The sequence below is a fragment of the Hetaerina americana genome, unplaced genomic scaffold, assembly GCF_022747635.1.
Source record: "Hetaerina americana unplaced genomic scaffold, ioHetAmer1.1.p SCAF_5, whole genome shotgun sequence".
In the NCBI taxonomy this organism is placed as follows: Eukaryota; Metazoa; Arthropoda; class Insecta; order Odonata; family Calopterygidae; genus Hetaerina; species Hetaerina americana.
Window position 1 is genome coordinate 70,123,106 of NW_027287095.1, and position 12,155 is coordinate 70,135,260.

Below are 12,155 nucleotides of genomic sequence, written 5' to 3' on the forward strand. Positions count from 1 at the left end.
TGTGATCAGACTGTAATGACTCTCTACATCCTGGATATACATTTAATTGGCAGCTATGTTCAATTCTTCTGTGGTATTCTGTCCTTCATACTTGGTAATCATTGAGGCTGTGAAGTGCAGAATATATGACCAATTATTATTTTTATGGGATGTTGAATTTTTAACCATATATAGTACCCTTCCATAATGGGTAGGTTAACACTGTTTGCAGGTTCCCGTTCCAACCATTTACCTTTCCAAGATTTATGTGTTTGTCTTATTTAATTAATGGTGAAGTTAACCCATCAAGTCATACATTCATGGTACCAGCTCAAAAAACCATTTTTGGATAAATTAAAGATTTTTTTTAGCATCAGTGAGAAAAATATCATTCAGTGATGTACTTCAAAATTCTATTTCATTTCCCTCTCAAAAAATTTGCCTTTGATTTCAGCAGTGGAAAAAAATTGTGAGAAACTCTTTAACATGAAGTCATGGTAATTACAAGATGTGTGATATCATATTGTAATCAGTATTTGTTAGCATATATTTTTGCCAAAATGTTTGCATTAAATGAAGTTGCATACTTTGAATTTACAAAGTGCTGCAATTTCTGCATTTGTTCTTTGAATTGGTAACCAGTTAAATCATTAGCAAATTCCTTGAATATGCGTTTCTGAATCAAGGATTATTGTAAAATAATGATAAAACTTCTGTAATATAAATATTACTGTACCGTGGAGATTATGATGTGTAGTGTCATTTTTTATTCAGAGTTTTGTTAAGGCTTGAAGGGAAAATTATTTAATGTAGTTGAAGAGCTTATATTATGAGATGTGAAAAACAGTATGCAATCGACCAGTATTTTGGATTGCCATCAAACTTTGATTATTTTTTTAATTCTAATTTTTATTTATATCGCAATCATTTTTTTTGAAAATTTTCCCATCCATTTTTAGAATATCTTAGGCCAATGTGGGAAGAGAAGTACTCTCCTGAACAAGAGTTATTTTCTCATTTCAGATTGTGCACCTGAAAAGATTCCAGTTTGTAAATGGAAAGTGGATTAAGTCCCAGAAGGTAGTCAATTTCCCCTTCTCCAACTTTGATCCAACAGCTTATCTGGCTTCTGTGCCTCGACAGACAGTGATTCGGTACCTAGAGCTTAGGGGCTTGAAGGAGTTAAAGCAGAAGCTTCACAAGGCCAAGTCTGAAGCAGTGGCTCGTAATGACATGGACTCTTCATCCTCTTCCTCATCCCCATGTGTTGCTTCTCCTGTAGAGGACCAAGAGTGTGTCCCTAATGTAATACGGTCTAGGTCGTCCTTCAGTAGGATCAGTGGTAAAGTCAATGGTTTGGGATTTGACGATCTCAGGGACATGACATCTAGGTTCCGAGATAGGCTAAGTGACACTGTTGAACTGATTGGTGAGGCTGTTGAGGATGAGGGTTTGGAGTGTAGTGAGCCGGATGTGGAGGAAGAAGGTGTGGATGTTCTTGAACGGTTACCTAATGGTGACCTCGGGAGGTGCCTCGGTCTTGCGGGAGGGACAAGAGGGAGGATAGGGTCCACTTCATTGGCAACACACCCTGTAGGTGATGGCACCCTGCAGGATTTCCACCAGCACAGTCTTCTCCCAGGTGTTGAGCCATTTGAGCTAAAGTACAACCTCTATGCTGTTGTGGTAAGTAATATATGAATATCATTTTGTCGAATTTGCAAACATGAAAATATTTAGTAAGTACTTCTTCAGAGAAAAGATTTGGCTGTTTGAGGTTTTTTTATTCTATCATTAAAATGTTTCTTAGGGTAGTTATGGTTCCAAGGGAACTGTATAATTACAAGAATCACCATGATTGTGAAACTTCCTTAGGTGTGTGGTGTTAGCTTTTTAGTGACTAGATAATGTTTCCAGGGTGACCAGTGACGGGGAAATACGGGAAAGGTCAGGAAAATCATCATGAATTGAAAAAATCAGGGAATCGAACAGAAAGTCAAGGATATTTTTAAAGGGCCATGAAAAAGTTATTTTTAAGATGATTTCTGCATGCTTCTTGGGTTTTCACTGTGTTTGTTGACTTGAACTGACAACAGTTTCGTCAGCATTCCAGCTGGCATCTTCAGGTTGAAGGTCGATGGCTGCGATTCTCAGCACCTTTATATTGACTGCATTGTCTCATTGCTAGCTTCTGTTTGGTCGGTTGCCAGATGTCTCTTTTCAATGTGCTATGTAGTGGATATCAGTCAGTCAGAGCAGTTCTCAGGCCAAGTCAACAAATGCGGTGAAAACCCAAGAAGCACGCAGACTGGTAATCCAGACCACAGAAACCTTTGAAAAAAGTTATTTTTAAGCTTATTGAAAATATTTATCCTTTTCATATAGTACCAACCTTAAAGAATATTGTGCAACAATTAGGTATGAACATGATACTACTTGACACTTATATGATTTTTTTAAATTTTAAATAATTGTGGCTTGTAGCAAAAAAAGATATAGACATACTTTTTTATTATCCAAGTGTGAATAGTGGTAATTATATTCAAAAAGCATAATACAGTGCATTTCTATTTTATAATCTTTGGGATATACTGAAACAAAAATGCATTTATTTATTGGAAATTCAGTGGGGGATCAAAGTAAGCTGAATGTTGTGATAGGTTTTCATTTTTAGCTTTTGAGCAAAAGCAAGTGTGGACAAACTTTCCCATGTGAGATATGGTGTAAAATCTTATTCAACTAAGTCTCAGTACTAATGCAGCTTGCCTGGCACCATGCTTTCCATAACCACAACTGACATAAGAAATCTTATGACAGTTGTCAGATTATGGGAGGGAGACATTTTGTCTTCACCAAAGCACAGTGAGCCAGAATAAGAAAAATGGGACAAAAATTTTTTTTTAACTTTTGAGCACAAGGGTATAATTTGTATTATGGCATAGTAAGATGATCAAACTATCCAGAGATTATTTTTATGAAGAAGATTTATTATTATGTAAGCATCAGCTTTTTGGCATCATAGCAACGTGGATTACAGTGGCAAGAAATTGAATTTTATTTTCCTATGACTCTTAAGACATCTTATTGAGAATAACCCCTCTCGGTGAAATGAGATAAGGAAATATACGCTGCATTTTGAAGAGGTCATGTCTTGTAAATTTATTCTGAATGAGGGGTTTTATGGAAAATTATCTCCTCCTATAATTGGCAGTGTCGGCCAAGAAAAGTCACATCCTTCTGGAATCATCTTAACCATTAAACATGTTTGGTAAAATAGATCTAACCTAGCCAGAACTATAGGATGAATTTATTTTTGCTGATGTTTTAATACCCATAATGAATGCTGTACAATCAGTACCATGTTTTCAGCAAAAGGTATAATTAAATATTGATTGGGCTACATTTAAATATAATTTGGATGCGGGGCAGTATTATTCATGAAAAGTATCAGGAAAATAATACCATTTCTGCTGTGAAAATCAGGATAAATTCAGAAATTGGAATATAGAAAATAAACGGCTACCCTGATATAATTTCTACAGCATGGACACATGGCCACTCTTTGACAGCATGCTCCCGTGATCTGTGAGGAAGGGCATTGGGGACACTCAGGGGTGGTGAAGGCATTCAGCCCGTCCACAAAATAAAATGCTCTGATTAGCCGGGAACAATTGAATATTTAAAATGCTCTGACTTCACAAGGCATACCAAATGCCACATTCTTTCTCAATTATGTAAAAAGTGATGTTAATGGAGGTCTCAATAATGATTACGCTTAAAAGGGTATTATTCAGTCATTGTCAGTGGACAAGATTGAGGCATGAACTTAAGTACGTAAATATGAATCCTGGAATTATAATTATTTTATAGTTCAAATGACGAAATCAACCATTTCATCAATGCTTCAAGGACAAACTATGCCCAAATTTGAGAGTATGCATGCTGTAATGTATTAGTCGTATCATTTACAGAAAATAATATTAAGTTTGACATGAACAAATCAATACAGACAACAATTATTGTCATAGAAAATGCAATTTTTCATTTCCTATAATAATTTCCTCAGTATTTTTAAGTTTTAATGTAAAGAATATAATCCTTAGTTAGGTAACTAATTAAACATCCTCAGAAGTGTGTGTATCTTTAGTTTGTGAAAATTTTATCACAAACACTTAAAATTACCTAAGCCATGATGAGTCAAGTTTCACAATATGACTTTAATATGGTTGTATGTTATAAATTATCTTTCAGGGTTATAAATTGTTTAACAATGACACAATAAGTATATTACATTAGCTTTTAGTAATGATAACTCTGCTTTAATTTCATGTGCATGAAGCCAATAAAAAGAATATTTAAATCCCTTGAGCCTAATGCAGTCAACCTCCACCTGACGTCATTATCCAGAAGTTAAAATATAATATTATTAGTTCCTAATAACAGTAACAGTTGATGTAAACTAAATTCAAGTGCATGATTATAATGAATGATATTTAGTCATTTTAGATTAAATTTTTTTTTACAGTGTCACTCAGGCAAATTAGGTGGTGGACATTATGTTTCATATGCCTGCAACCCAAATGGAAAATGGTACTGTTACAATGATAGCAGTTGCAAAGTAAGTAATATATATTATAATAATTATGCTAACTACTGTGTTATCCTTGTAACATTATGATAAAGTAGGGCATGTTTAGAACAAATATTTTATTGAAATAACTGAATTATTTATTGTATATTCTCGACTAAACAATGATGATTATCCTTGTTATTTTATTATATTAATGAGAGATGTAATTCATAAATGTGTGAGCATCAAAATACCCTTTATGCTTTCACTGAGCCCTTCAAATATAAATTTGAGATTTCACTATTTTTATGACCCAAGTTCTACGGAATTAATTCTTATGCCATTTTGTACATCATTGGGCATGCATGTCAAGCATGTTTAATTGTTATTTGAAACAGTAAAGTGAATAACGTATTGCTGCATCATGTACATTGTAAATGTATAACCCTCTGATGCATATATACTTCAGAAGAAGACTATGCCAATTTCTAGTGAAATTTTGTGCACTTATATAAGAAAGTAAAATTATCCTTTATGTTGCATGTTAGATATGAACTAATATGAATGAATTTCTTGTTAATGGTTATATTTTGATCAAATCAATCATGTCAATAATTAGGAAAATTGAATGGCATTCCCAGTTCTATCAAGTAACAATGTCCCCATCTATAAATTAGATCATTTCCCCTCAGCGTGAATTTACCCAGCTTGCTTAACATTTGAAAATTTCCAGCAGTTTTTTGTTATAACTATAGCAACCAAGTAGAGAAACCAGACTAGATTTCTTCAATGGTTCTGTGAGACTCACTAATTTTATAATATTTCTATGCTTCAGCAAGTCATGGAAAGTCATCATCGATTTGTCAATATCATATATCAAGGATGTTATTTTGTAAAACAAGCCATGAATTCAATTCAGTCCATATTACCATTTTATTTCATGCTGACTCTGGGGATCTCATCTTGGATTACTTCATTTTCTCTCATGCACGATGTTTTTAAATAATTAGGAATATCTCCTCTTAGCTGTTAGCCTAAACATTTTAATTGGAGCTATTGCTAAATAGCTTTATTTCATATTTTTAAATAATCATAAATAATTAAATATGAAAAAGCTTAAAAGTAAAAATTCATTGAAAGCTTAATGACTTACGTCTTACCTTATGCATATATTTTATTTTTAATGCACATTCTTTGGGTTTATTTTTATTTTTGATTAATTTAGAGTAACAATTGATGTTTTTCAATGAGTATTAGCTAATTCAAATCATGACACTTTGTTTACTGGTTAAATATGAACAGGTAGAGCTCTTAATTTGAAATGAAGGTAACTGTAGAAGTTTAAATTTGTAAATAAATAAAATACAAAGTAGAAATTTCATAATTTATTAGAAATGTGAAATTTCTACTTAGTACTTTACTTCTTTCCGTATTAAAACTATTGTGTTTTTGTTGCTCTGTTTCGTAATCTCAATTAATGATTTCTTTCGAAAAAAATTTTCGGTGAGAAGAGGCTTTGGTTGTTGAACTGATTAAATCACTTAGCCAAGTATTGGCATATCAGTAGTTGGGTGGGGTGTAAGTCAAAGTAAATGATCTACGGAACACTCTTACATCTGTTTGAGCGTATCATGGAAAATTACAAAAGTTACTTTCATGGCAATAACATGACAGTTTGGTATGCGTTTCTCAGTTTGGTTGATTAGGAAAACCCCTCATTTAACAGAAGCATCAGAAGAACCGTTAATATGCGATGCATATTTTTCATACTTCGCTGTTTATAACTCTTATTATGGTGATGAACAACAAAATTTAAATTCACTTCAAATGGACAATTTTATTTTTGGTACTTATAATGAGGTTTCCCTGCTGATGCATCTTTCCAGGGCACTGATGCTCCCTGGATGACCTGTGGCATACAGAGTAACAATATGGTTGTGGTAGCTAAATAGGGAATGATTAGGTTTCAATTAATTGATAGAGTCAGATAAAACTTAATGCTGAAAGAAATATGATTGCTAAGTGCATTTTTTTGCTCACCTGGAGTGTGAAACACTATCATTCAAATTCTGTTCTTGTAATGGAATTTTGTATTCAAAATAAAATTTATCATCTCCATTTAATTTTGTATTCTCTATTGAGACAAAACTGTCAAGGACTTATGCTAGTCTGGTGTAATTTAAGTATACATATTTGTTAAATATATGCACATCTAAATTTTTAATTTGTGGTTTTCTTCCTATTGCTGTGAGCATGTCACTTTGGAAAATGTTTTTGCATTACTTGTTGGTGCAAGTGGTGCATATTTTATACGTGTAAATTTTTTAAAGAACATCCTGAACTTTCAAATTAAATTAATTTTAATTGTGTTTGGGTTTTTAATTTAATATTTTTCAGGAAGTGACCGAGACCCAAATTGATACAAGCTCAGCGTACATGCTGTTCTATGAACGGAAAGGTCTTTGTCAACAAAGGTATATGCCTAATATTGAGGGAAAGGTACCAGATTTTCGAGACCTGGATGAAGAATTTGATTCAGATCTTAAAAAACTCTGCTGTGTGATGTAAATAGTCAATATAAGAGTGAAATTCCAGCCAGTTGATGTAATCAATGACTATATTGGTGTAAAGATACTATCAAGCCGATTAGTTAAGGCTGGTAGAAAATAATACTGCTTGTTAATGTACATAGGTTTGAAAGGTTATGTATGTGAATGTGCTTGAATGGCTGTGGTTAAATGAGGAAAACAGGCCTATATGACATGGATGTATGTGAATATTTGAATGGCTGTTTTGGATGAGGTCTTTTTTTGAAGCACGTTTCATGCAGATCATTGGGCAGATTATTTACGGCTTTATTTCAAATGCAGTTGAAATGAGTAATGATGACTTCATTTACAGTACACCAATGTTTTGTGTAGGTCAATCATAATTGTGGGAAACTGTATCATTGAAGTTGTTTTTTGTGAGTTATACCAGAGTTTCACAGAAAGATGATGTAGAACTGTGGTAATACAAAGAGGTTTTCTAAACATTTCTGAAGGTACCTCAAGAGCTCTAAATATGAAAGTTATTTTGTCAAGAGAAACTAATTTTTTTCTAAAGTTATTGTAAAATATACTGTCATGAATTTCAGGGAAATATTATTTTTAAATACAACATTTTTTGCATATCTTTTCCAGCTCAGTTATTTCGACAGATCTATATAATCCTGTTGGCTCCATGATTCGCATAATTTGTGGCCATTTTGACATTTTATATTCACAGAAGGTTAACTAGCATGTTGATTAATGTTACACTTTGTTAATTTTTAGTGAAAATTTCAATTTAAATTTCATGTTGTATTTTAGCAACTGCTAAGCCCTTATAATGTATTTGTTGAGATTTATGTTTTGGAATATCACATGAAGATCATAGATGTGCATGGTTATTGATTTGTTTATTAATATATAAAAAATAACTATATATTTTTGTTGCAATATTAGCCTGACATAAATTCAGAATAATATAATATGTGCATATCTGCAGTAGTTCCTGATGTAATTGTAGATATTCTTTTGTCATTATGTTACCAGTGCAGATTACCTCTTAGCTTAGAATTTTTTTAATTGAAAGATACTCATATTCTTTGTTTGATATTACTCCTCTGTGCATTAAGTGAGCATCACTTTCATGTACTGAGAGACATTCACTCCTGATCAAGGACTTCAAGTTGTTATGCATGTTAAAAATCTTTAAATTGTGAACATTGCCAACGATTGAGTGCACCTGTGTGTCATGAAATTATATGATCCACATATTATGTGGGACAGACTTTTATGCCTGTGAATTTCTATGTTTGTTATAATGCTTTACAGCGAGTGGCATTTTATATTTCTATGAGCTTTACTAGTGATAACTGATGCCTTAATTGTTCTTTATTTTGTGTCTGAATGGCATTGGTGCGAGATACATTTGGGGCAAGATATCCAAACTACTCGGGGGATTTAACTGTGGTATTTAAGGCATTTTTGTCAGTATCTTTATATGAAAGTGGGAGTAAGGTAGGCTGTGCATTTCATGAATTTGCACCTATTAAGGGAGAGGTCAAAACATTCCCTAATCATATTTTTCCCTTAATATGAAAATGTGATTGCTATTGGCATGGCACAAAATTCTCGAGTGTTTTTTAAAAAAAAATCTTCTTTTGTGGCCTTTTGAATGGCTTTCAACACTTTTCGGCTTTCAACTTTGGAAGATGTTTGCTCGGGGCAGATGTGTCTATTGTTTAGAATGCTGTCATCCACTTTCCTTCCAATGGTACCAAATATCCTTATTCCCATTCAGGGAATGAAAAAAAATTGTCATGTATAACCTAGTGTATAATAGTTAATATTGAATGAATAATTAAAAAGTAATAGACTGATCAACTGCTGTTGCTTGTAAGATATCGGGTTCCTCTCAGCCCTAATATTGGGCTTTATTGCATTAAAACATTTTCATTCAAGGCCTAATTTGTTCCCAATGCAAACATGTGGAAAAACTGGGTTTTTTCGGAATGGTAATGTTTTTTTTTCTTCAAATATTTGAGATTGGTAAAATGTGTGGGGTGCAGCACATGATGATGATATTCAATCTTTTTTTTTAAATGCTGACAGGAGTTGTTGTTTTGTATAAATTAAAGTGTTTCTGTAAAAATTGCTAGTCTCTTCTGCCTGTTACATTGTTCTTGGGAGTCAAAAAAGATTTTTTGTTGCTAATGAATGTCTTAAATGAAGCAGGCAGTTTTATTGTAATGATTTGCTCTTACTCTGTGTTATTATGTTTATGGCAAATTTATAATGCGTGAAGTAATTGCTCTACCTGTTGTAGTTGAAATAACCATGCAATTTGTATATAATGTATTATTTTCATAAAATGTATAATAATGTATTGTGTGTATACTTTTATCCAGTGAGATCAATTTATACATGATTTGTGCCATTACACCTGCATATCCGCATTGTATTATAGATATTCCCATCTGCTGACTGGCTGATGCCCTCAGAGGGTCCTACATTATTCAGTCCAGCAAGCAATAAAAGCCTATGAGTATACATCTATAATTTATTTTATTTCTTAATATATTCATAACTATAAATCAATGTTGCCATCAGGGACTCTTGTATGAAAAGCTTTGAATACCTAAGGAAAGGATATGAAGCAGTATGTGCTGTTAAATCCTTCACACTTTTACATTCGTGTAATCATGATAACTTCTTCCTATACCAACAGAGCAAAAGTAATTGTCCGTTAAAGTTTTCTGTACTAATTTTTAAACAGGACCACTTTATTTTGGGATATAACAGGAGCACATCTAGGGATAAAATTGGATATGTTAATGGGTAGCATGTGTTATTTTTGTTTGGTTGATCTCCATAAGTATCTGGCTCAACAATCTTGAAAATAAAATTTTACTGTTTAATGAACTAGTTACTTGTTTCCATCATTGAACTGTTAGATTTACCTTGTATGTGTAATGTAAATAGTAATTTGATGAAAAAATTATGCATAAGTGACAATTAGTCTATAATTGATGGAAAAAGGCTTAATTTTGTGGAATGATTCCATATTACAGCAATCATTCTTGTGGAACATTACCTAGAATTTTTTTCTGTAATTGCTATAGCAAACCAAATCAGTATAAATTATCACTTTTTAAAGAATTGCAATAAATTGTACACTGGGAAACCTATTTGAGTAATTATGTATATAATTATTTATTTACTTTATACTCAAAATTATCCCATAAATATTAAGAAGGAATCATTATTAGAAATTGAATGTTTTCTGAAATCCATATCATGTACTGTAATATTAAAATTGATAATATGTTTCTAAATGCACTAAGGGTCAATTTTGTACATTAAAAACATTTCAATAATCAAATAAAAATTAATGAAATGCATACTTTAGAAGACAACCCATATGTGTGGCATTAAAACCATAATAAATAGATTGGCCAATGATGAAGTACCTACGTCCAGTGTCACTGAGGCTAACAAATTATGTTAATGTATTCATAGCAATAAATATGAATAAATTACCATATATTTGCATGTCTCGAGTGACCAATAATAAAATATATATAATTTATTTCATCCAACTGATTTTATCAAGATGCCTAGTAAATACATAATGTTGGACACTAAAGGTTCAACATGAAGAAATTCTTCAATTTTTCTACTGAAAAGTGAAAAACTAATGGAAATAAATTTGAACCTTAGGGAGCTCATTTTTATTAAATGTATATGGTGCCTTTGACTTAGAAATTTTTTTAGAGTGTAACTCTCAATGGTTTTTCAATAAAAATAAAATTAATTTATAGTAGGAAAGTAATCTTTAAGAAAGGTTTGTGCTAAATGATTTGGATTAATAAATGGTGTCTGATGTACCTTTTTTATATTATATCCTGGTATATAAGAGGGTCATCCGGAAAGTAGTACCCGTTCGTGAAATAAAGACACAAAAGTAAATATTAACAAACATAAAAAATTTTATTTGAAAGAGGATACTTTAAACTACTTCTCAACATAATCTCCAAGCAAATTAAGGCATTTGTCATAGCGTGTGACAAGTTTCTGTATTCCTGCTGCATAGTCCTTCGCCGCCAGCTCATTGAGATACGCGAGGGACCCATCTTGCACAAATTTTTGCATAATGCAGATGGTGTTTAACAATTTCATGAACAATTGTTCGAGAAACATTGGGAAAATGCTCACAGATGTCATCAATTGTGACGCGCCGATCGTTCCTCACGAATTCGTCAACTGAGCTCACCAGTTGGTCTGTAATGACAGACGGTCTCTCCGAACGCTCATCGTCGTGTGTGTTCCCCCTCCCCATGTTGAAGTTGCGACACCACCGCCGAACAGACGACTCGTCCATTACATTGTCTCCATACACCTCCTTTAATTGGCGATGAATATCACATGGGCGAACGTTTCTTGCATTGAGGAATTTAATCACTGCCCTCACTTCACAACTGGCGGCGTTCTCAATTTTTTTAAACATTGTAAACAATCACAGAAACAACACAGGCAATGCTAGCGTCACGCAACTTGGCTCAGAGAAGGCAGACAAGCCACTGAAGCTATCTGACCTCGTCCAGCGGCTACTCGCGTCGTCAGCACTTCATGCGGCACGAACGGGTACTACTTTCCGGATGACCCTCGTATTTGTAAGGGTTCTCACCTAGCATATGGTTCACAAGAGTCCTAAATTTACCTTGATTCTGTTTGCAAAGAAACCGTATTTATAAAATCAAGGGTACCAGGCAATCATTGTAAATGAAAAGTTCTAATTACATGGGTAACAGAAAATTCTGTTTAAACAGGAAATTTGTCCTTGTAAGATGATTCTTAACACGAAATAAGGGAGCTGCTGATAGCAAACTCAATATTAATTGATTCTGTAAAATATAATATTGCTAAGTAGTCTATTTATATCAATAAATACTTGTGCATTAAGTCACTCCTTTGATCGTTTAAGAACATTGAGAATACCTATTGGCATTCATTACTGGAGGCATCCTTCAGTTTTTAGGAGCTGAAAGTGTGCAAAGGATTTGGATTTACTACAAAATGGG

The 12,155-nt window shown here is 33.0% G+C and overlaps 1 protein-coding gene across 2 annotated transcripts in view; it reads left to right on the top strand.

The window, feature by feature from the left end:
• Positions 1 to 9,624, top strand: part of Usp32 (Ubiquitin specific protease 32) — a 61,490-nt gene extending 51,866 nt beyond the window's left edge. For both annotated transcript variants that reach the window (XM_071592924.1, XM_071592925.1), the window contains exons 27-29: positions 1,003 to 1,665; positions 4,505 to 4,597; positions 6,947 to 9,624. In XM_071592924.1, coding sequence (XP_071449025.1) covers positions 1,003 to 1,665; positions 4,505 to 4,597; positions 6,947 to 7,117 — 927 coding nt within the window. In that variant the 3' untranslated portion in view covers positions 7,118 to 9,624. The remainder of the gene's footprint in view (positions 1 to 1,002; positions 1,666 to 4,504; positions 4,598 to 6,946) is intronic.
• Positions 9,625 to 12,155: the final 2,531 nt, after the last annotated feature.